The sequence below is a fragment of the Salvelinus alpinus genome, chromosome 4 (assembly GCF_045679555.1).
Source record: "Salvelinus alpinus chromosome 4, SLU_Salpinus.1, whole genome shotgun sequence".
Classification (NCBI taxonomy): domain Eukaryota; kingdom Metazoa; phylum Chordata; class Actinopteri; order Salmoniformes; family Salmonidae; genus Salvelinus; species Salvelinus alpinus.
This window is the reverse complement of record NC_092089.1, coordinates 34,074,199-34,098,440: the sequence shown is the minus strand read 5'-3', so window position 1 is coordinate 34,098,440 and position 24,242 is coordinate 34,074,199. Positions and strand designations below refer to the sequence as shown.

The window sequence follows — 24,242 nt, the reverse complement described above, 5'->3', positions numbered from 1 at the left end:
CCTACTGCTAGAGCATGTTGAGCTGACACCTAGTGGTGGCTTACTGCTAGAGCATGTTGAGCTGACACCTAGTTGTGGCCTACTGCTAGAGCATGTTGAGCTGACACCTAGAGGTAGGCTACTGCTAGAGCATGTTGAGCTGACACCTAGTGGTGGCCTACTGCTAGAGCATGTTGAGCTGACCCCTAGTTGTGGCCTACTGCTAGAGCATGTTGAGCTGACACCTAGAGGTAGGCTACTGCTAGAGCATGTTGAGCTGACACCTAGTGGTGGCCTACTGCTAGAGCATGTTGAGCTGACACCTAGTGGTGGCCTACTGCTAGAGCATGTTGAGCTGACACCTCGTGGTGGTCCTGCTGCTAGAGCATGTTGAGCTGACACCTAGTGGTGGCCTACTGCTAGAGCATGTTGAGCTGACACCTAGTGGTGGCCTACTGCTAGAGCATGTTGAGCTGACACCTAGTGGTGGCCTACTGCTATACTATGTTGAGCTGACACCTAGTGGTGGCCTACTGCTAGAGCATGTTGAGCTGACACCTATTGGTGGCCTACTGCTAGAGCATGTTGAGCTGACACCTAGTGGTGGCCTACTGCTAGAGCATGTTGAGCTGACACCTAGTGGTGGTCCTACTGCTAGAGCATGTTGAGCTGACACCTAGTGGTGGCCTACTGCTAGAGCATGTTGAGCTGACACCTAGTGGTGGTCCTACTGCTAGAGCATGTTGAGCTGACACCTAGTGGTGGTCCTACTGCTAGAGCATGTTGAGCTGACACCTAGTGGTGGCCTACTGCTAGAGCATGTTGAGCTGACACCTAGTGGTGGCTTACTGCTAAAGCATGTTGAGCTGACACCTAGTGGTGGCCTACTGCTAGAGCATGTTGAGCTGACACCTAGTGGTGGCCTACTGCTAGAGCATGTTGAGCTGACACATAGTGGTGGCCTACTGCTAGAGCATGTTGAGCTGACACCTAGTGGTGGTACTACTGCTAGAGCATGTTGAGCTGACACCTAGTGGTGTCCTACTGCTAGAGCATGTTGAGCTGACACCTATTGGTGGCCTACTGCTAGAGCATGTTGAGCTGACACCTAGTGGTGGTCCTACTGCTAGAGCATGTTGAGCTGACACCTAGTGGTGGTCCTACTGCTAGAGCATGTTGAGCTGACACCTAGTGGTGGCCTACTGCTAGAGCATGTTGAGCTGACACCTAGTGGTGGCTTACTGCTAGAGCATGTTGAGCTGACACCTAGTGGTGGCCTACTGCTAGAGCATGTTGAGCTGACACCTAGTGGTGGCCTACTGCTAGAGCATGTTGAGCTGACACCTAGTGGTGGCCTACTTCTAGAGCATGTTGAGCTGACACCTAGTGGTGGCCTACTGCTGGAGCATGTTGAGCTGACACCTAGTGGTGGCCTACTGCTAGAGCATGTTGAGCTGACCCCTAGTTGTGGCCTACTGCTAGAGCATGTTGAGCTGACACCTAGAGGTAGGCTACTGCTAGAGCATGTTGAGCTGACACCTAGTGGTGGCCTACTGCTAGAGCATGTTGAGCTGACCCCTAGTTGTGGCCTACTGCTAGAGCATGTTGAGCTGACACCTAGAGGTAGGCTACTGCTAGAGCATGTTGAGCTGACACCTAGTGGTGGCCTACTGCTAGAGCATGTTGAGCTGACCCCTAGTTGTGGCCTACTGCTAGAGCATGTTGAGCTGACACCTAGAGGTAGGCTACTGCTAGAGCATGTTGAGCTGACACCTAGTGGTGGCCTACTGCTAGAGCATGTTGAGCTGACACCTAGTGGTGGCCTACTGCTAGAGCATGTTGAGCTGACACCTAGTGGTGGCCTACTGCTAGAGCATGTTGAGCTGACACCTAGAGGTGACCTACTGCTAGAGCATGTTGAGCTGAATTTCCTTTAAGACCTTCAGGGTTATCACAGTGCTAGAACAAAACAATGCCAGACAAACATTCTAAAACAAGAGCTATAATAGAGATGAGAAAGTGATCTAGAGATATTAGAGTGTACTGTTTTAAACACACCAGAGGCCAGGATCATCTGTACAGTTTTTGTCTCCTGTTTTTATTTGGATGAATGAAACACTTTCAGTTACAAAAATGACTTTAAATGAACAACACTGTACTATGAACAAAAATAGATATTTTTCTTGTTTTTTGTTTTTGTTTTAAAGATAAACACAGTAAAAGGCTAAGTTGCTACCACAAGGAAGAAGGGAGGGAGAGACAGAGAGAAGGGAGAGAAAAGAGGAGGACTGCTCACATGATGTAAGACACAGGATGGTAGAACAAATGATGGGAGAGAGGATGAGGACACACACACACTAAAACAGATAGGGAAACAAACAACAAAGGTTGAAGGTCAGACAGAGGGAAATTAACTACATGTTGACTAACAGTAAATCCCCAATCAAGCCAATGTTTACAAACCTGTTGCTTATCTAACAGATGAAATACATTTTGAGGCGCGCGCACACACATCTACATCTTGGGGACTTATTTCCACAGAACAGTTATAGCAGTTATGACAGTTTTCCCTCCCCCCTCCGTTTATTAACCCCTCCCCACAAACCACCAAAGAAGACTGGAAATCCCTGGAAAAACTCTCCTTAACGACTCGTACAGAATTCTCCCACAAACATCACATTTTCGGTTGTAACATGTAGCTCTTCCCTCTGCCCAACGAACACAGAGAGCGACATGGAATCCAAACAGACAGACAGGAATACAGACAGTGGTAAGGGACAGACAGACAGAACTAAAAGGACAGGGTCAGCAAACTCCGAGAGGATCATGGGATCATCAGAATTACTCTGGCAGCACGAGCAAAAAGGATGAAACTCAAAAAAGATCAGAACAACTACAGAGATACCAAGAGAAACATCATTAACGTCTTCATTGTCGTCATCATATTTACGAGAAGCTTAAGGTAATTTTCCAATGACAAATACTTAAAAATATACATTTTTATCATTATCTTAATCATCATTATTATTATTATTATTATCATCATTGATATAGCTGAGGTCAGAAACTGGATTACTAGGTGACGGGGTTGAAGCAGAAAAGAGATGAATAGACAGAAAGGAGAGAAAGAAAGAGGGATGCAGTGGCTGTCTGTGAAAGAGAGGAGGAATGTCGAACTCTTTGGTTTTATTCTGTACGATCGGACTTTGCTGTCTTGCTTAAGGAACTTTGGACTGAAGCTGTATTGTACAAGAGAGAGAATGAAGACAGAAGAAAGGATGAAAGAGAGGAAGTATGGAAGTGAGTAGGTTTGAGGAATATCAGTCATCCTCCTTTTTTGTTTTCTTTGCTCCTGATATTGTCTTTTTGTCCCCCTTTGCTTTCTCCTGCCTTGACATCTACACTATGTTCTGTCATCTATCAGTAAACTGTTAATCATTGCCTGTTCTGCTCAAATTTAAATACATTCCAGCCTGGTCTCATACCAAACGTAACATGTACTAATTACACTGTCTCGGATTTACATTTACTATGTTACGTCTATCCTTGAGTCCAGGTTTCAATATCGATTCCTACATTTCAGTTTCCTTTGTTTCTCGTTTGACACGGTTGCTAAGGTGCTACGCTGAGACTACAAGGAATTAATCCATGAACTGAATCAATGTTGTGATGTTCAGACTGTACAAATGTACAACATGATTAATGCCCAAAAAGTCTGGAGATGTTCTTCCAGACTTAACTCTGCTGTGATAATGTTGACCCAGGCTATAGTAGAGGGAGTAGGATTTGTTGCCTCTAGGTGCTAATCTAAGGTCAGTTTTGTGTTCTCCCTACACTAATAGCTATGATTTGGGAAAGGTTAACAGATCCTAGATCTGCACCTATGGCCAGGTGACTACTCAGTCTATAGGAGAGGTGTAGTCTCTGAATGGACAAAGCACATTTTATTTGTCGCGTACACATATTTTGCAGATGTTATCACAGGTGTAGCGAAATGCTTATGTTCCTAGCTCCAACAGTGCAGACACTGGTAAACAGCAGGGTTTTAGGGAGTGAGTGCATGGTGCCGTATCCAACAGTGGGGCATAAACTTTGGTATCATTCTCTTGGGGGGGTATCCCTACTGAAAGGACTTACACTTTACATGTGATCCCTAAGACCCTGAGATCCACAGAAGCATCCTACCAGGATGTAGAGGACCTAAACTGATCTACACCTCATTATAGAAGGAAAGAGCAAGGGAGAAATAGGGACTTCCACCTTGGGGGAGTGTATGCATGCGTCACCTAGCGACCAGTCTCAGCCCTTCCCCAGTCACCTACCACTCTGCGCTCGCTGCCACACACATCTCTGACGGACACAACATCCAGTCAATAACCTAAAGACGCCGGGTACCCAGAGGCTAGCCCCTGTAATAAAGCTTTGTGTTAAGGAGTAGGACAAAGTTGCTCCATAGACACTGACCTAAGGCCAGTGTTATGTGCCCTCAATGGTTAAGATTAGGATTTGGAGGAAGGTAAGCTGATCCTAGATCTGTGCCTATGGAAAACTTGTACTTGGAGAGTGTTTCGTTTCAGCAGGGAGCAGTAGGGGAGAGGGGGATGGAGAGAGGGCTGTACAGAGCGGGGGGTTGTTCTTCATACCAGACTGAGAGGGAGGTGTGTGGGGGAGTGGACTGGGAACCACAGCGAGAGGGCTGGCATACAACTTGCTACCCAAAATGTCTCCTGATTTGGATGGGGCACAGGAAATGTGACCTCTGACCCCTTTACCTTTGAACTCTGCCGGACCCAAGCCTCGCTCTGGCCATCCATGGTCACACTCACATGTACACACAGTCCCACCCCATACCCCGATCCCCACACGAACCCTGCTTTTTTTTTATTTAAAGCTTTCATCTATTTGGTTTATCATCAGAGTATATGAGGTATATCTCTCTTTAACATCCTACAGTAGATGTGGAAAACAAAACCTACCAACATAACAGAAAGTAAAAACAGAAAGAAAAGAAAACAAGTCCCTCTGTCACGTTCCTTTGCCCCAGTCAATGCATCTTCTAACTAGTTTTTTGGTTTGGTAGCTGTTTAAAGCTTTCAGTGTATTTCTCATGAGGAGAGGAGAGGTTGTGAGGGAACAGCACTGTATCTTTAAGAACAATCTGCCTGCCTGACCATCCCTGTCAGCAGAGCTCTCTTCCAGAACCGTTGGGCTATATTCAAACATACAATATACTAGCTTATAGGCAGCATTGACTACATGTACATCCGGGATATAAATCCCTCTAACCTGATCCGTCCAAAGTATATGGTATACATCGTAATGGGAACAAACTCCAGTTCTTAAGCTTTGAGATTTATTAATACAATGTTTTAAAAGTTTCACTCATGACTGGTTTGATCCCACCTGGGTGTGGGTCTCCAGTAACAATCCTGGACTGTAGTAAGGCTGAAGAACCCTACTGAGGCTCCCTATCCCCACTTCAACTAAACACAACATCACAAGACAGCACATAAAGCCAGAAACACCCAGATGCTCTGTCCCTCTCATCTCACCAGTCATTACTCATCAATAATACAATAAGGACATCACTAGTAATATCATTACCATTAGGACAATTAACCCCATATTTAGGAAAGACAGCATTCAACACCTGAAAACATTGAATTGCTCAAATTTACATCAATATGAAGCTGACGTTCCTATTCCCATGACCTTTCCCTGCCCTGCAATGCCTGAGAAAACGCTGTTAGGTGGTCGTACTGAAGTAGACACAGTGCTGGCCCCTGTAAGCTTACCCCATCCGTTTGAAAAGAGTCTCAGTGAGCTCACCCCCACCCCGTTAAGAGCTTTAAGAGTAGTCGCAGTCTGTGGCCAAACATGACCATGTTCTCCTAGGCCCCGTGAGACCTGTGGTTGCATGTATCTGGTTTGAAGAGGTGAGCAGGTACTTCAGCAGGATTTTTGGTCACAGCCCCGTAATATATATTCGAAATATATACCCCAAAATATATCCCCTGTAAAAAGACTCTAGAATAAATAAATAACAAATAAATAGTTAGAAGAAATCAATATAAGCTTAAATCAATCAAACTTAAGATGAATAAATAGTACAATCAAAAGTCCTAAATGATTCGACAAAGAAAAATAAACCAAATATTTATCAAGAGAGAGTAACATTTTTGGTCTAAAATCAAGTCATTATCAATGTTTTTTAAGATATTTTTTGTATGTTTTTCAATACATTAGCAATAAGTAAGCATTAGGACATAGATCTTTTTTTCTACAAAATCTATAGAAGCACTAACAGATACATTCCGTCTAAGAGTTAATGTTGAGGAAAGGTTTCACCTCGTGGTTAGAACCCCCACATCTAAAATAGTTTAGTTCATTAAGGATTCTCATTTGACAACTGTATTTCTGTGTCAAACCAAATACTCTTTGGATGCATTATAAACTCTACTGTAAATTTTTGCCGAAGTGTGTGTGTGTGTGATAATGGGGGTAAACGTGCAAGGGAGGACATCTTTGTAAACTCCACTGAATTCTTTCTAGAACACGTGTACACACAACACACACACACACACACAATATCGCACCCTCACACAACGCACATACGCACACACTTCAGATAAATTGACACAATCATAAGTGTGAGCCCTAATGCAACGGCAGGGACGGCAGTCAGACCATCTCTAGTCCCTCCCTGCCTTTTTGGTTTGGTTTGGTGTTTGGTTTGGTTTGGTATTTGGTGTTTGGTTTGCACGTTTTGCTTTTCAACTCTTGTTTTGGACTTTTTCTGTGTCTTTTTTCTGCCAAGACAGTCAGTTTTTTTTTATCTAATAAAAATCTGGAAGCTACATTTTCACAGTATTTTTCCAACCACCTGATTAAAAATCTCTAGAACAACTAGGAAAAAATAAGGAGCTGTTGTAGCAAGCGAATACGTTATTATCCCAAATGAGTAAAGAACAGCACACAAACAGCATCAAGAGACACAGCAAACAAATCAAATACTAAATAAACCAACAAACAGGAAAAATAAAAACTGACTTTGAAGATTCAGTTCAATGAGGTCATTAGAGATTTCTCCATCCAGGACCAGAGAAGAAGAGCTGAGTTTGGAGTGAAAGAAAGACAGGGGAGAGGGAGGATGTCTGTCCTATCTATACATCTGTCCATCTGTGCTACACAGTTTAGAGAGGGCCACTGAAGCCCAGTTAGTTGGATAACAGACAGAGGTGTCATCTCCAGTCTGTAAAAACCTTGTCCTCATCCCCCCATCCATATTTGGCTGTGTTTCTTTTTGGTTTGTTTCTGACGTTTTTGGTTTGTATTTTTGGTATCCTCTTACAAAAACATCCCCTCTTTCTGTATGTTTGATCCCATCGCACCATCCGATCCCCTCCCCGTATGCACCCCTTTTATGTTGGGTGAGGGTTCTGTCCTTTTGAAGTGACCCTCTCGGGCATAAGGAGATGGAAGGGGTCAACTAGGGGGGTTCAGCGGGAGGGCTAGGGTGTGTCCCCAACCCCTACAGTATGTGAGTGTTAATGTCATGGCTGACTCCTCTGAAGAGTAACAAATGCTTTGGTTTAAACGTGTAATAATGGCAGATTTGGGTGGAAAATGACAGTGAAAATGGGATGGATGGAGGGATGAACAATAAAAACAACCTATATTAAACATTAAACAGGTTTTGATCTCTGTTTCTCTACTGCGCGTCGAGACAGATGGCTCATTGACAAGGTAAGACAGACCTGTCCATGACTAAACTAACATTTTTATTAATTTACCTCTTTCTTGCCTCAATGTTACTAGTTTCAATCTCCAATCATGCTCAATTTCATACTGTCTTCATGGTGGATTGGCCATTCACAAGGACTACATTGAGTCCTTGTGAATGAGAGATGAGTGGGTGGGACCAAGTCTAATATTATTTCATCAAGTGAGTCATTTTGTTGAGTAATTACGGCGAGAGAGAGAGGTTTTTATCAAGGCTGGAAACTGCTACACTAAGCCTGATCTCTTGTCTCTTATTATTATCTCTGACAACATGAAGTAAATGGCACAAGAGGATGATGACAGACTCCAACGCTATCAGTAAACTATTGGAAATCAAGGGGGAAATAGGATACCCAAAGAAGCAGAGGTAGGAAAACAGAGACACACCTGTAAGCTTGGCTCGTTTAGTATCAACCATTTACAACAATCTAAAATATCCCACAGAAACAACATCATTGCTGTGAAAGTGAGTGACAGACTATGATAGACATGATGGGTGGATGACTGATTGGATGGATGGATGGATGAATGTGATCGCTGTGGATATCGTGTGTGTGTGTGTGTGTAGCAGAGTGCTGGTCCTGGTTAGGATCAGTATGTACAAGTTTGGATAAAGCTTTTCCTTCCGTATTTTTGGTTTCTGGGATTTTGGTATGGTTGTTGTTTTTTGTCATCGTGTGTTCCTCTTCTCCTCCTCAGGTACATTTTTGGTTTAAAATCCTCCTCCCATCTCCTCCTCTTTCAGACCTGCAGCTTTTCAAAGAAAATCATCCACTTCTTTTTTCTGTCCTTGCCACCATTCCCTAAAAACACACAGTAATGTTTATTTTTGTCATTTTTGGTTCACACGATTCGACACACATCTCTACTCCTGTTTGTCATTGGTTTATTTTCCCGGGAAAGAAAGAGAGACAGAAAGGAGAGGTGCGATATCGCTCAGTATTGACTAAACAGTCCCACGATGCCTCCTCCATCACTTTGGATAGATAAAGATTTTTGGTTTCAATCTTCCTCTTTCCCCCCTTCTCCCCCTTTTCACTTCTGACTCCCCCCCTCTCCTCTCTTTCATTCTGTGTATTTTTGGCATCGAAAGACTGGGGGGGAGAGAGAGAGTGTAGGGCGAGAGTGAGAAAAGAGATAGCTTTGGTTGAAAGGCGAGGTTGTCGTTTCCTCCTTTCTCCTCCTCCTCTCTGATTGGCGCTTGGCTGTGTCACTCAATCTTAGCCCCTCCCAACGAGGATGGGCTGTGTGCCAATTCATTGAAGTCGCAGGAAGAGGCGGGGCTGGAGCAAGGGGAGGGGGAGCAGGGGGTGGGGCTTATGCTACTGGTGAAGGGGAAAGGGGAGGGCTGGGATGCTTTGGCTACGGCAGCGCTGACCAATCCAGCACCAGGATTCTGGCCCATGTGGAGGAAAGCGGGGTGGTTGAGGAAGAAGGAGGACTGGAGACCCCCTCCCTGCCCCCCTGCACCACCCAGCAACACCTTACTGCCCCCCTCAAGACTGGAAAGGGGCAGCTGGCCACCACTGGCTGCTAGGGCTGAGAAGGGAGGGAGAGAGATGAGAGTTAACGTCAATATACCTACTGTGAAATAACTACATTTACTATAGACTTTACTATAGAGATTAAATGAAGAAGTGGATGAATGAGAGAAAAAGAATGAAAGACAGACTAAAGACACACACACACACACACAGAGATGGGGATGAACATGTTGGAGTTTAGGGACATCCCTGTCATAGCCCTGCTCACCAGTTCTCCAGTTTCTTCCATCAGATGATCTATCATTCATCTCATCAGCTCTAACTGTCCCTCTCACCATCTCTGTCATTCTTTCTGTCTAGCATTCATGATCATTTCTTACCTTTATTATCACTTTGTACCTCAAATTACTGTCCCTCCCTCTCCCGCTTTCTCTCTCTCCCTCCTTCCCTACACCTCTCTCTCCCTCTAACACACCTTGTATAGTAGCCAGAGTGTTGTTGCTGAGGAGAGCTTGGTTCAGAGCCTGGTTCCCTGTGTTTACTCCCATCACAGTGTTCCTGTGTTACATACACACACACACACAGGAGGAAATCCATTTACATACAGAGGAGAAACTGAGAGAGAGAAGCAGGTTTAGCAGCAGAACAGACAGAGGACAGACTTCAGGGACCTGAACACAGACACACTGCAGGAGAAACCCACAGGTCAGATACACACACACACCATCTTGATTCATATCTTGTTTTTATGAGCTACAAATCCAAATGCTTGCTTGTGAACCTTGTGTTGGTGTGCGGACGATCATATTCCTGTAAGAGAGAGAGTGTGTGTGTGTGTGTGTGTGTGGGTGTACAGTATAGGTATGTGTGTCTCTGTTGTCTTCACCTCAAGTTTGCAGCAAAATCGGTGATGTAGTTAGACACGTCACCATTCTTTTTACCCAAACGCCATAAGCTGTGGACACAAAACACACAGTCACACACACAGGTTAGAAAGTACTGCTGCACAGAAGTAGCAGTGTCACAGATCAGTGTGTGTCAATCATGTGTGGGTCTGATAAACATTTGCTGCAAACTGCAGGTGAACCGAATACTGAACCAATGGTGAAGCACAGTTTCCAAAAGTGTACACTTTGTATGCAGGTGCATACTCACCCTGTGTTGAGACTCAGTGTGCTGTGGCTGGGAGGGGCTGGGCTGGCTGTACTGCAAGGAGGAGGAGGAGTCACTGGAGAGGAGGCGGAGCTGAGAGATGAGTGGGTGGGACCACTGGGGGTCAGAGGGGAGAACGACGACATGGTGGTCAATGTGGTACTGAGGTTGGTCACTGCCTGGGACAGCTGACTGGACAGCTGACTGGACATCTGATAGAGAGACGGGCGAGAAAGACAAAGAGAAAAAGAGGGAGAGAGTGTATATTTAAAAGAGTATCTATACTTAGCTGTATCCAATAGAAAAAGGATAAATGGGATAGGATTATTAATGTGTAATAGCAAAGCACTAAAGCAATGCAGGTTGGGTAGTACCATCTGCACATTGGAACAGGGGGTGCAGAAGAACATCCACTATGACATGCGGGACACACCATTCATATAGGGGGGAGAATTGTGATGGCTAAGGTTGGGAGAGGGGGATCATGCGGGTCAGGCCATACCATGTGTGGGCTGTAGCAGGGGGGTTTGTGTGTCGGTGGGGCTTGGGGGAGCTGGCTGGGCAAGGGAGGGGTGGCACTGTTGGGGTTGATACGCTTCTCTTTCTGGCGGCGGTTGCAGAACCACACGCGGATCACCTCCTTCTCCATGCTGAGCTGGTCCGCGATACACAGGATCTCCTCTGAGGTAGGCTTCTGGTTCTGCTGATACACGGGAAAGACAGAGATGGACACATTAGTACTAATAGATACTTATCACCTCACTGATATCACGGTGTTATAGTGTTCTTCTGAGGGCAGAAACTACAAAACAAGCCGTGTAGATGTTATGTCAGCTTAAGATTTATGTCTCCTGTATGACACTGTTATGAAGGCCTTATGTCAGTGATATTGCGATGGACATTTTTATGTTTGTGCTTTTCTAATAACCAATTTCTGTGTTCATGCAAGTGACTGAACAAATCAGTCACACAACTTTCAAATCCACATTCACTTAGTACTATTCCCAAACACACTCAGTAATCTCCCTTATTACTCCCTTGTTACTCAGGTGCTTCTACACCTGCATTGCTTGCTGTTTGGGGTTTTAGGCTGGGTTGCTGTACAGCACTTTGAGATATCAGCTGATGTAAGAAGGGCTATATAAATACATTTGATTTGATTAAATTTGATTTGACTCCATGTGCATCTTCAACGATTCTCTTGTTGTTACTACCTATGCACCATATGTATCTTTCTATACATATAGAATAGCCTCATTTTCGGAAATAATACTCTCTTCTTTCATATCAACGATTCTTCTTCTACTACCTATGCTACTACCACATTCACTTAGAACTATTCCCAAACACACACAGTAATCACCCTTATTACTCCATGTGCATCAGTATCTGCAATTTGGCAGTATGCCCCAGAACCTTGTTTTGAGAAAGGGATATCTGAGTTTCAAGGTCTCAGCTTAGAGAGAAGAAGCCTCATGAGGTATTGGTCCGTCACATGCATGAACCAGTATTGGTCGGTCACATGAAGGAAGCAAACGTTAATTATGAATGATGAATAAGCTAAAATATGCAAATATAATGTGTTTGTATATAAGAGAACTAACAGGGCTGCCCCGGGTGGAGCTCCTGATTGACATGTGTACTTGGTGCATTGAGTTGGTTGGAACCTCTCCTATGCGCTGACTGTCCATGTCTCTCACCGTGATGAAGGCTCTCTCCAGGGCCACGCGGACGTTAGTCTCGATGCTGGTTCTTTTCTTCCTGCGTCGGCCCGGCAGGCCCTCGAAGCCCATCAAGGAAGAGGACAGAGAGCTGGGGCTGGGCATAGTACTGTCTGTGGACATGGTCTCTGTCAAACAGAGAGATTGATTAGTGGGATGATTTAAAATCACACAAACTGGTATCCTCATTCTACAGATATAACTTCATTAACTCAAGGTTACATTCATTCAGATCCAACCCACATGTAACGAGAGTGTTCAGAGGCAACATCAAACAAAGGGTTTCACTTTATGCTGATGACTTGCTTCTCTATATCTCAAACCCCGATGTATCCTTACCCATTGTGCTATCTGTTCTTAATGCATTTGGCCTAGTCTCTGGTTACAAGTTAAATCTGAATAAGAGCAAGCTTTTCCATTTAAATGCGGCAGCTAGCAAATACCAATTACACACATTTTCATTCAGAGTAGTTCTCAACAAATGTACATACTTGGGGGTACATGTCATAGACACATTTGATAACCTTTTTAAAGGCTAACTTTACTCCTCCTTACTCTGGTGGAGAAACATTTTCAACGATGGCCGCTACTCCCCCTATCATTAGCTGGTCTAATTAATTAGGTTAAAATTAATACCCTTCCTAAATTCTCCTACCTCTTTCAATGTATACCTATTTTTATTTCCAAATCTTTTTCCGCAAACTACATGGGATTATCTCACACTTCATCTGGAAGTCTGGAACTTCTGTGTAATTCAGTACTGGATCCTTGCAGATACCCAACATATCATTCCAGCATGGTTGAAGATAGAATCTTCCTCATGTATGCCATCCTCACTGGCTGCTTTGCCACATTCACCTATTCATTCTGCTACATCAAGTTATACCTAAAACATTTTTAGTAAAAACCACTCTCAAGATCTGGATCCAGTTTAGAAGTCACTTTGGTTTGCAAGGGCCCCTCTACTCAGAAATAACGTTATTGACGGCACGTTTGCATCGTACCAACAACTCTCAGCTAAATTCCACCTTCCGAATAGTCATTTCTTTAGATATCTACAAGTGCGCAGCTTTGTCCATGACATGACCTCTCAATTCCCCAGTCTTCCTGTGGGCCCTCCCACTGATGCATTTAACCCACCATCCCCAACAGTAAAAGGTATTATTTCTTATAGCTATGATCAAATTTCCTCTCTTCACAATCCTTCATTCGCAGCTATTAAAACTTTATGGGAACAGGATCTAGGTGATGAGTTTACTGATGAATCTGGAGGCGAAAGAAACGCACACCTGTTTAGGCGAGGTGCTGGCTAGAGGAGTAGAACACCTGTTTAGGCGAGGTGCTGGTTAGAGGAGTAGAACACCTGTTTAGGTGAGGTGCTGGCTAGAGGAGTAGAACACCTGTTTACGTGAGGTGCTGGCTAGAGGAGTAGAACACCTGTTTACGTGAGGTGCTGGCTAGAGGAGTAGAACACCTGTTTAGGCGAGGTGCTGGCTAGAGGAGTAGAACACCTGTTTAGGTGAGGTGCTGGCTAGAGGAGTAGAACACCTGTTTAGGCGAGGTGCTGGCTAGAGGAGTAGAACACCTGTTTAGGTGAGGTGCTGGCTAGAGGAGTAGAACACCTGTTTAGGTGAGGTGCTGGCTAGAGGAGTAGAACACCTGTTTAGGTGAGGTGCTGGCTAGAGGAGTAGAACACCTGTTTAGGTGAGGTGCTGGCTAGAGGAGTAGAACACCTGTTTAGGCGAGGTGCTGGCTAGAGGAGTAGAACACCTGTTTAGGCGAGGTGCTGGCTAGAGGAGTATAACACCTGTTTAGGCGAGGTGCTGGCTAGAGGAGTAGAACACCTGTTTAGGCGAGGTGCTGGCTAGAGGAGTAGAACACCTGTTTAGGCGAGGTGCTGGCTAGAGGAGTAGAACACCTGTTTAGGCGAGGTGCTGGCTAGAGGAGTAGAACACCTGTTTAGGTGAGGTGCTGGCTAGAGGAGTAGAACACCTGTTTGGGCGAGGTGCTGGCTAGAGGAGTAGAACACCTGTTTGGGCGAGGTGCTGGCTAGAGGAGTAGAACACCTGTTTGGGCGAGGTGCTGGCTAGAGGAGTAGAACACCTGTTTAGGCGAGGTGCTGGCTAGAGGAGTAGAACACCTGTTTAGGCGAGGTGCTGGCTAGAGGAGTAGAACACCTGTTTAGGCGAGGTGCTGGCTAGAGGAGTAGACCACCTGTTTAGGTGAGGTGCTGGCTAGAGGAGTAGAACACCTGTTTAGGTGAGGTGCTGGCTAGAGGAGTAGACCACCTGTTTGGGCGAGGTGCTGGCTAGAGGAGTAGAACACCTGTTTAGGCGAGGTGCTGGTTAGAGGAGTAGAACACCTGTTTAGGCGAGGTGCTGGCTAGAGGAGTAGAACACCTGTTTAGGCGAGGTGCTGGCTAGAGGAGTAGAACACCTGTTTAGGTGAGGTGCTGGCTAGAGGAGTAGAACACCTGTTTAGGCGAGGTGCTGGTTAGAGGAGTAGAACACCTGTTTGGGCGAGGTGCTGGCTAGAGGAGTAGAACACCTGTTTGGGCGAGGTGCTGGCTAGAGGAGTAGAACACCTGTTTGGGCGAGGTGCTGGCTAGAGGAGTAGAACACCTGTTTACGTGAGGTGCTGGCTAGAGGAGTAGAACACCTGTTTACGTGAGGTGCTGGTTAGAGGAGTAGAACACCTGTTTGGGCGAGGTGCTGGCTAGAGGAGTAGAACACCTGTTTAGGTGAGGTGCTGGCTAGAGGAGTAGAACACCTGTTTAGGCGAGGTGCTGGCTAGAGGAGTAGAACACCTGTTTAGGTGAGGTGCTGGCTAGAGGAGTAGAACACCTGTTTAGGTGAGGTGCTGGCTAGAGGAGTAGAACACCTGTTTAGGTGAGGTGCTGGCTAGAGGAGTAGAACACCTGTTTAGGTGAGGTGCTGGCTAGAGGAGTAGAACACCTGTTTAGGCGAGGTGCTGGCTAGAGGAGTAGAACACCTGTTTAGGCGAGGTGCTGGCTAGAGGAGTATAACACCTGTTTAGGCGAGGTGCTGGCTAGAGGAGTAGAACACCTGTTTAGGCGAGGTGCTGGCTAGAGGAGTAGAACACCTGTTTAGGCGAGGTGCTGGCTAGAGGAGTAGAACACCTGTTTAGGCGAGGTGCTGGCTAGAGGAGTAGAACACCTGTTTAGGTGAGGTGCTGGCTAGAGGAGTAGAACACCTGTTTGGGCGAGGTGCTGGCTAGAGGAGTAGAACACCTGTTTGGGCGAGGTGCTGGCTAGAGGAGTAGAACACCTGTTTGGGCGAGGTGCTGGCTAGAGGAGTAGAACACCTGTTTAGGCGAGGTGCTGGCTAGAGGAGTAGAACACCTGTTTAGGCGAGGTGCTGGCTAGAGGAGTAGAACACCTGTTTAGGCGAGGTGCTGGCTAGAGGAGTAGACCACCTGTTTAGGTGAGGTGCTGGCTAGAGGAGTAGAACACCTGTTTAGGTGAGGTGCTGGCTAGAGGAGTAGACCACCTGTTTGGGCGAGGTGCTGGCTAGAGGAGTAGAACACCTGTTTAGGCGAGGTGCTGGTTAGAGGAGTAGAACACCTGTTTAGGCGAGGTGCTGGCTAGAGGAGTAGAACACCTGTTTAGGCGAGGTGCTGGTTAGAGGAGTAGAACACCTGTTTAGGCGAGGTGCTGGCTAGAGGAGTAGAACACCTGTTTAGGTGAGGTGCTGGCTAGAGGAGTAGAACACCTGTTTAGGCGAGGTGCTGGCTAGAGGAGTAGAACACCTGTTTAGGCGAGGTGCTGGCTAGAGGAGTAGAACACCTGTTTAGGCGAGGTGCTGGCTAGAGGAGTAGAACACCTGTTTAGGCGAGGTGCTGGCTAGAGGAGTAGAACACCTGTTTAGGCGAGGTGCTGGCTAGAGGAGTAGAACACCTGTTTAGGCGAGGTGCTGGCTAGAGGAGTAGAACACCTGTTTAGGCGAGGTGCTGGCTAGAGGAGTAGAACACCTGTTTAGGCGAGGTGCTGGCTAGAGGAGTAGAACACCTGTTTAGGCGAGGTGCTGGCTAGAGGAGTAGAACACCTGTTTAGGCGAGGTGCTGGCTAGAGGAGTAGAACACCTGTTTAGGCGAGGTGCTGGTTAGAGGAGTAGAACACCTGTTTAGGCGAGGTGCTGGCTAGAGGAGTAGAACACCAGAAAAAGAAAAGGTGAGCCGCACACTCTAGAAGCTCAGATGCAATAATGTAATAACCTAATAACCAACGTGTCCACAGACAAGCTGTCTTCATCAGGGTATACAGAGTTGACTGATGAAACATGGGAAGATATTCTGCACCATGTCCACTCCTCTTCTATTTGTGCCAAACATGGTTTGATCCAATGCAAAATCCTCCACCACACTCACTGGACTAAACTCAGGCTCTCCAACATCTATCCTGATGTCCACCCTGTTTGCGACAAGTGTCGGCAAGCTCCTGCTTCATTAATACGTATGTTTTGGTCCTGCTCTTCCCTACATAACTACTGGTCTGCCATCTTTGATACCATATCTAAAGTATTACAGGTCCCTTTTGCTCCTACTGCCATGACATCATTATTTGGGGTAATACCTGATAGTATAACACTACCAAAACACACATCTGACTTTGTAGCCTTTGTTGGCAAGAAGGTTGATTTTACTTCTGTGGAAGTCGCCCTCTCCTCCGTCTCATTTTGTGTGGATTAAAGATCTCTTACACTTTAGTAAATTGGAGAAGATAAAATATACCCTTCTTCTGACAAATTCTACAGAATGTGGCAACCTTTCTTTACCTATGTAGAGACACTAGCTTTGTATTTAATTGATCTACCTTTGTGAGTGTTTAATATTAGCCTTATTAGTCTTATTATTAGTCTTATTATTATAATTGTTCTATTCGTTTTGAAGACGAGCCATGTTTGTTGTTTCTAATGTTTTGTTATGAATGTATTACTTAAGTCTTTTATATTTTTGTATGGGCATATACATTCCTACCTCATTCAAAAAGCATGTTTCCATGGTATATTGAATGTATAAAACCACGTGCAATGTACTGTATTTCAACCATTGTTTACTATAACTGTGAAAGGAAATACCAATAAAAAGAGTTGAAACATTTTTTACAAATAAAGTTATTAATTCTACAGATTAATGCAACTTGGGGATTGGTTAATTAATCAACTGATTTATTGATTGATTCAAAGTGTCATACACCTTTCTCCTTCACCAATTCCCTCACCTCCTCTCTCCACCTCTCCCATCCTCCCTCTCCTTTCTCCTGGCCCCTCCCTTCTCCCATCCTCCCGTCCTCTCCCTCATTCCCCACCCTCCCCTCTCACCTGCATCATTGAGCCACTTCTCCAGTAGTGGTTTGAGTTTGCACATGTTCTTAAAGCTCAGGTTGAGGGCCTCGAAGCGAGAGATGGTGGTCTGGCTGAAATCATTCCCATATAGCTTCCCCATGGCCATTCCCACGTCACCCTGAGAGAGCAAGGGAGGAGGAAAATACAGAGTTAGCACACACACACACACACACACACACACACACACACACACACACACACACACACACACACACACACACACACACACACACACACACACACACACACACACACACACGCACACACACACACACAGAAAGGCGTACCTGTGTAAAGCCCAGTTTGATGCGTCTCTGTTTGAAGGTGCGGGCGAACACCTCCAGTTCCTCAAGGTCACTGGGCTCCTCGGGGTGAGAGGTCACAGAGGACACAGAGGTCATGACCCCACTGCTCTCCATAGCCTTGTCTCTCTACAGGGGGAGAGGGGGAGGAGGAGGAAAAAGAGAGTGGGAGAGCGAGAGAGAGCGAGAATTATATAGCAGAAGAGAGGCGTTTACTGGATATGACAGAATGATGAGAAGAGATGTTTGTTGGAAAGAGCCGGGCCTGTAGCCTCTCTCAAAGCCTGGGTGTTTCCTCAGTGGGCCTACCTGTGCTTGGAGCCCCAGCCTGGTGGGAGCGGACAGGAGGCTCCCTTGGTTTTGCTGAGGTAGCTGAATCAGATTTGGTGTTGATAGCAGTCCTGAGGAGTGAAGAAGTGAGGGAATCAGTAGGCCTATGATCAGTTATGTGAACAAACAACATATGTAATATTCCACAAAGCTCCATGGTCGATCAGAGAATCCAATGCTAGGCATTCTAGTATTAGACATTTGAAGAACCTGTTAATGGTTGTCAACAGTTGGCACTTATAAATACATGAAATCTGTTTGTTGATAGTTGGAACATGTACAGCCCATCTTCAGGGCACTGTCCCAATAGAATAGAACCAGTGGTGGTGGCTAGTGCGAGGAGCCCACCTTGCTGCCCTTGGTGCTGTTGGAGGAGGAACTGAGGAGACTGCAGGTGGTGTCCTGGCACCAGAACCAACTGCTGCAGCTGCAACAACTGCTGGATGTCCTGCAGGGAGACAGGAGGACAGAATAGAGATCAGAGATGGAGAGAACAGAGGGGTCAGAGATGGAGAGAACAGAGGGGTCAGAGATGGAGTGAACAGAGGGGTCAGATATGGAGAGAACAGAGGGGTCAGAGATGGAGTGAACAGAGGGGTCAGAGATGGAGAGAACAGAGGGGTCAGATATGGAGAGAACAGAGGGGTCAGATATGGAGAGAACAGAGGGGTCAGATATGGAGAGAACAGAGGGGTCAGATATGGAGAGAACAGAGGGGTCAGAGATGGAGAGAACAGAGGGGTCAGATATGGAGAGAACAGAGGGGTCAGAGATGGAGTGAACAGAGGGGTCAAATATGGAGAGAACAGAGGGGTCAGAGATGGAGTGAACAGAGGGGTCAGAGATGGAGAGAACAGAGGGGTCAGATATGGAGAGAACAGAGGGGTCAGAGATGGAGAGAACAGAGGGGTCAGAGATGGAGAGAACAGAGGGGTCAGAGATGGAGAGAACAGAGGGGTCAGAGATGGAGAGAACAGAGGGGTCAGATATGGAGAGAACAGAGGGGTCAGATATGGAGAGAACAGAGGGGTCAGAGATGGAGAGAACAGAGGGGTCAGATATGGAGAGAACAGAGGGGTCAGAGATGGAGAGAACAGAGGGGTCAGATATGGAGAGAACAGAGGGGTCAGAGATGGAGAGAACAGAGGGGTCAGATATGGAGAGAACAGAGGGGTCAGATATGGAGAGAACAGAGGGGTCAGATATGGAGAGAACAGAGGGGTCCGATATGGAGAGAACAGAGGGGTCAGATATGGAGAGAACAGAGGGGTCAGATATGGAGAGAACAGAGGGGTCAGATATGGAGTGAACAGAGGGGTCAGAGATGGAGAGAACAGAGGGGTCAGATATGGAGAGAACAGAGGGGTCAGATATGGAGAGAACAGAGGGGTCAGATATGGAGAGAACAGAGGGGTCAGAGATGGAGAGAACAGAGGGGTCAGATATGGAGAGAACAGAGGGGCCAGATATGGAGAGAACAGAGGGGTCAGAGATGGAGAGAACAGAGGGGTCAGAGATGGAGAGAACAGAGGGGTCAGATATGGAGAGAACAGAGGGGTCAGAGATGGAGAGAACAGAGGGGTCAGAGATGGAGAGAACAGAGGGGTCAGAGATGGAGAGAACAGAGGGGTCAGATATGGAGAGAACAGAGGGGTCAGAGATGGAGAGAACAGAGGGGTCAGAGATGGAGAGAACAGAGGGGTCAGAGATGGAGAGAACAGAGGGGTCAGAGATGGAGAGAACAGAGGGGTCAGAGATGGAGAGAACAGAGGGGTCAGATATGGAGAGAACAGAGGGGTCAGAGATGGAGAGAACAGAGGGGTCAGATATGGAGAGAACAGAGGGGTCAGATATGGAGAGAACAGAGGGGTCAGATATGGAGAGAACAGAGGGGTCAGAGATGGAGAGAACAGAGGGGTCAGATATGGAGAGAACAGAGGGGTCAGATATGGAGAGAACAGAGGGGTCAGATATGGAGAGAACAGAGGGGTCAGATATGGAGAGAACAGAGGGGTCAGAGATGGAGAGAACAGAGGGGTCAGAGATGGAGAGAACAGAGGGATCAGAGATGGAGAGAACAGAGGGATCAGATATGGAGAGAACAGAGGGGTCAGATATGGAGAGAACAGAGGGATCAGATATGGAGAGAACAGAGGGGTCAGAGATGGAGAGAACAGAGGGGTCAGATATGGAGAGAACAGAGGGGTCAGATATGGAGAGAACAGAGGGGTCAGAGATGGAGAGAACAGAGGGGTCAGAGATGGAGAGAACAGAGGGGTCAGAGATGGAGAGAACAGAGGGGTCAGATATGGAGAGAACAGAGGGGTCAGATATGGAGAGAACAGAGGGGTCAGATATGGAGAGAACAGAGGGGTCAGAGATGGAGAGAACAGAGGGGTCAGAGATGGAGTGAACAGAGGGGTCAGATATGGAGAGAACAGAGGGGTCAGAGATGGAGTGAACAGAGGGGTCAGATATGGAGAGAACAGAGGGGTCCGAGATGGAGAGAACAGAGGGGTCAGATATGGAGAGAACAGAGGGGTCAGATATGGAGAGAACAGAGGGGTCAGATATGGAGAGAACAGAGGGGTCAGAGATGGAGAGAACAGAGGGGTCATATATGGAGAGAACAGAGGGATCAGATATGGAGAGAACAGAGGGGTCAGAGATGGAGAGAACAGAGGGGTCAGAGATGGAGAGAACAGAGGGTTCAGAGATGGAGAGAACAGAGGGGTCAGAGATGGAGAGAACAGAGGGGTCAGATATGGAGAGAACAGAGGGGTCAGAGATGGAGAGAACAGAGGGGTCAGATATGGAGAGAACAGAGGGGTCAGATATGGAGAGAACAGAGGGGTCAGAGATGGAGAGAACAGAGGGGTCAGATATGGAGAGAACAGAGGGGTCAGAGATGGAGAGAACAGAGGGGTCAGATATGGAGAGAACAGAGGGGTCAGATATGGAGAGAACAGAGGGTTCAGATATGGAGAGAACAGAGGGGTCAGAGATGGAGAGAACAGAGGGGTCAGATATGGAGAGAACAGAGGGGTCAGAGATGGAGAGAACAGAGGGGTCAGATATGGAGAGAACAGAGGGGTCAGATATGGAGAGAACAGAGGGGTCAGAGATGGAGAGAACAGAGGGGTCAGATATGGAGAGAACAGAGGGGTCAGAGATGGAGAGAACAGAGGGATCAGAGATGGAGAGAACAGAGGGATCAGATATGGAGAGAACAGAGGGGTCAGATATGGAGAGAACAGAGGGATCAGATATGGAGAGAACGGAGGGGTCAGAGATGGAGAGAACAGAGGGGTCAGATATGGAGAGAACAGAGGGGTCAGATATGGAGAGAACAGAGGGGTCAGAGATGGAGAGAACAGAGGGGTCAGAGATGGAGAGAACAGAGGGGTCAGAGATGGAGAGAACAGAGGGGTCAGATATGGAGAGAACAGAGGGGTCAGATATGGAGAGAACAGAGGGGTCAGATATGGAGAGAACAGAGGGGTCAGATATGGAGAGAACAGAGGGGTCAGATATGGAGAGAACAGAGGGGTCAGATATGGAGAGAACAGAGGGGTCAGATATGGAGAGAACAGAGGGGTCAGATATGGAGAGAACAGAGGGGTCAGATATGGAGTGAACAGAAGGGTCAGATATGGAGAGAACAGAGGGGTCAGATATGGAGAGAACAGAGGGGTCAGATATGGAGAGAACAGAGGGGTCAGATATGGAGAGAACAGAGGGGTCAGATATGGAGAGAACAGAGGGGTCAGAGATGGAGAGAACAGAGGGGTCAGATATGGAGAGAACAGAGGGGTCAGATATGGAGAGAACAGAGGGGTCAGATATGGAGAGAACAGAGGGGTCAGATATGGAGAGAACAGAGGGGTCAGATATGGAGAGAACAGAGGGGTCAGATATGGAGAGAACAGAGGGGTCAGATATGGAGAGAACAGAGGGGTCAGAGATGGAGTGAACAGAGGGGTCAAATATGGAGAGAACAGAGGGGTCAGAGATGGAGTGAACAGAGGGGTCAGATATGGAGAGAACAGAGGGGTCAGAGATGGAGAGAACAGAGGGGTCAGATATGGAGAGAACAGAGGGGTCAGATATGGAGAGAACAGAGGGGTCAGATATGGAGAGAACAGAGGGGTCAGATATGGAGAGAACAGAGGGGTCAGATATGGAGAGAACAGAGGGGTCAGAGATGGAGAGAACAGAGGGGTCAGAGATGGAGAGAACAGAGGGATCAGATATGGAGAGAACAGAGGGGTCAGAGATGGAGAGAACAGAGGGGTCAGATATGGAGAGAACAGAGGGGTCAGATATGGAGAGAACAGAGGGGTCAGAGATGGAGAGAACAGAGGGGTCAGATATGGAGAGAACAGAGGGGTCAGATATGGAGAGAACAGAGGGGTCAGATATGGAGAGAACACAAATGTACAGAGAACAAATGAAAACATCCCCTTCATATAGAGGCCAAGAGAAAAGACTGAAAGAACAGCAGAGCAACACAAGCGATTAAAAAAAAGATCAATAAAAACGGAGGATCCCAGACTGTCTCCTGAATCAAGACCCTTCCACACCTCTTCCCAGCCAGGATGTGCCTTGTGATTGGTTGTCAGTACCTGGGCGGTGAGCTGAATTGGCTGAGAGAGAGTGAGCTGGGGATGAGTGGGCGGGACAGGGACAGGTTGACCTGTCTGTTCCTGTGTGCTCTGTCCCTGTCCCTGGGGCTGTGATTGGCCCTGCTGCCCTGTCTGTCCCGCCTGCTGCTGCTGGGCATGTTGATTGGCTGCTGCGGCTGCCTGAGCTTGCTGATTGGCTTGGGCGGCTGCGTGGGCTGCGTGGGCTGCGTGGGCTGCGTGAGCTGCGTGAGCTGCATTGGACTGCTGAACAGACTGCTGCACAGCTGCAGCTAGAAGCTGAGCCTGAGCCTGCTGCAGTAACAACTGCTGCTGCGCTGGCAAGAGAGCTGTCAACTGAGAAAGAGACACCGAGCGAGAGAGAGACACAGAGAAAGAGAGCAAGAGAGGGATAGAGAAAGAAAGAATGGGAGGGAGGGAGGGAGGGAGGGAGGGAGGGAGGGAGGGAGGGAGGGAGGGAGGGAGGGAGGGAGGGAGGGAGGGAGGGAGGGAGGGAGGGAGGTGCAGAGGGTATGTGAAAGAGCAGAGAAAAAGAAGAAGGAAAAAGCAGTGAACTCAAGCCAGACCATAAGCATGTGTCTGTGTTTTTGTGAGTGTGCATCAATGTGTTTTGTTTGTTAAGCCTCTTCCTCCTTGTCTTACCCCTGCCAGTTGGGAGCCGGTCAGCATGAGCTGTGTGTGTGGGAGGGGCGTCTGTGAGGGGGCGTGGCTGTGGTGGGGAGGAGGGCCCGGGGACATCTCACCACACTCTTCCATCTTATTCTGAGAGGAGGAGAGAGAACGAGGGATACAGTTAAACGAAGCTGACTGTTCTGCTCTGTCTGCTGTGGTAACCTGCATGCCAAACAGGAAGGTGCCTTTCTTTTCTTTAGAAACGAGGGACAGTCATCCCTTCTTCCTGGAATGGGCATGTCCAAACTGGCTAGTCTGACTGTTTTGCATACCTGTCAATCTGTATGCAAATGTGGCAAAATACTCTATAGTGTGGCCACACAAAACACACATGTGCACGCACGCACGCACGCACGCACGCACGCACGCACGCACGCACGCACGCACGCACGCACACACACACACACACACACACACACACACACACACACACACACACACACACACACACACACACACACACACACACACACACACACACACACACACACACACACACCTTGTTGCTGCTGAGGGTTGGAGAAAGGTGAAAGGGACTGATTTTCATCTGCTGAAGCTGTTAAAAGGACAAAAACCATCAGTACAGATGAACATAAATGATCATAAAAAAAGAATACACGACTGCAGTGTTTCCCAATCCTGTCCTGGGGACCCCAACACATTCCACTCAGTAACTCATCATCCAGCCTTTGATAAGTGGAATCAGGTGTATTTTGGGTAAAAACAGAAATGTGCATCCCTTGGTGTCTCCAGGACCAGATGTGGGAAACACACTGCTGTATTGATGCTTGTGGCTTGGTATTAGGCTACTTGT

At 47.1% G+C, this 24,242-nt stretch overlaps 1 protein-coding gene across 11 annotated transcripts in view; it reads right to left on the bottom strand.

Moving 5' to 3' along the window:
- Positions 1–2,056: 2,056 nt before the first annotated feature.
- pou2f2b (POU class 2 homeobox 2b) overlaps positions 2,057–24,242 on the bottom strand; it is a 108,968-nt gene continuing 86,782 nt past the window's right edge. For 4 of the 11 annotated variants that reach the window (XM_071396729.1, XM_071396732.1, XM_071396734.1 and 1 more), the window contains exons 4-16: positions 23,928–23,984; positions 23,399–23,518; positions 22,739–23,092; positions 18,462–18,561; positions 18,093–18,184; positions 17,769–17,912; positions 17,458–17,599; positions 12,098–12,246; positions 10,900–11,100; positions 10,401–10,609; positions 10,132–10,200; positions 9,721–9,803; positions 2,057–9,300 (exon numbers count right to left, since the gene is read on the bottom strand). In XM_071396729.1, coding sequence (XP_071252830.1) covers positions 8,972–9,300; positions 9,721–9,803; positions 10,132–10,200; positions 10,401–10,609; positions 10,900–11,100; positions 12,098–12,246; positions 17,458–17,599; positions 17,769–17,912; positions 18,093–18,184; positions 18,462–18,561; positions 22,739–23,092; positions 23,399–23,518; positions 23,928–23,984 — 2,049 coding nt within the window. In that variant the 3' untranslated portion in view covers positions 2,057–8,971. The remainder of the gene's footprint in view (positions 9,301–9,720; positions 9,804–10,131; positions 10,201–10,400; positions 10,610–10,899; positions 11,101–12,097; positions 12,247–17,457; positions 17,600–17,768; positions 17,913–18,092; positions 18,185–18,461; positions 18,562–22,738; positions 23,093–23,398; positions 23,519–23,927; positions 23,985–24,242) is intronic. The other 7 variants (XM_071396730.1, XM_071396733.1, XM_071396737.1 and 4 more) reach the window with 5 other exon arrangements.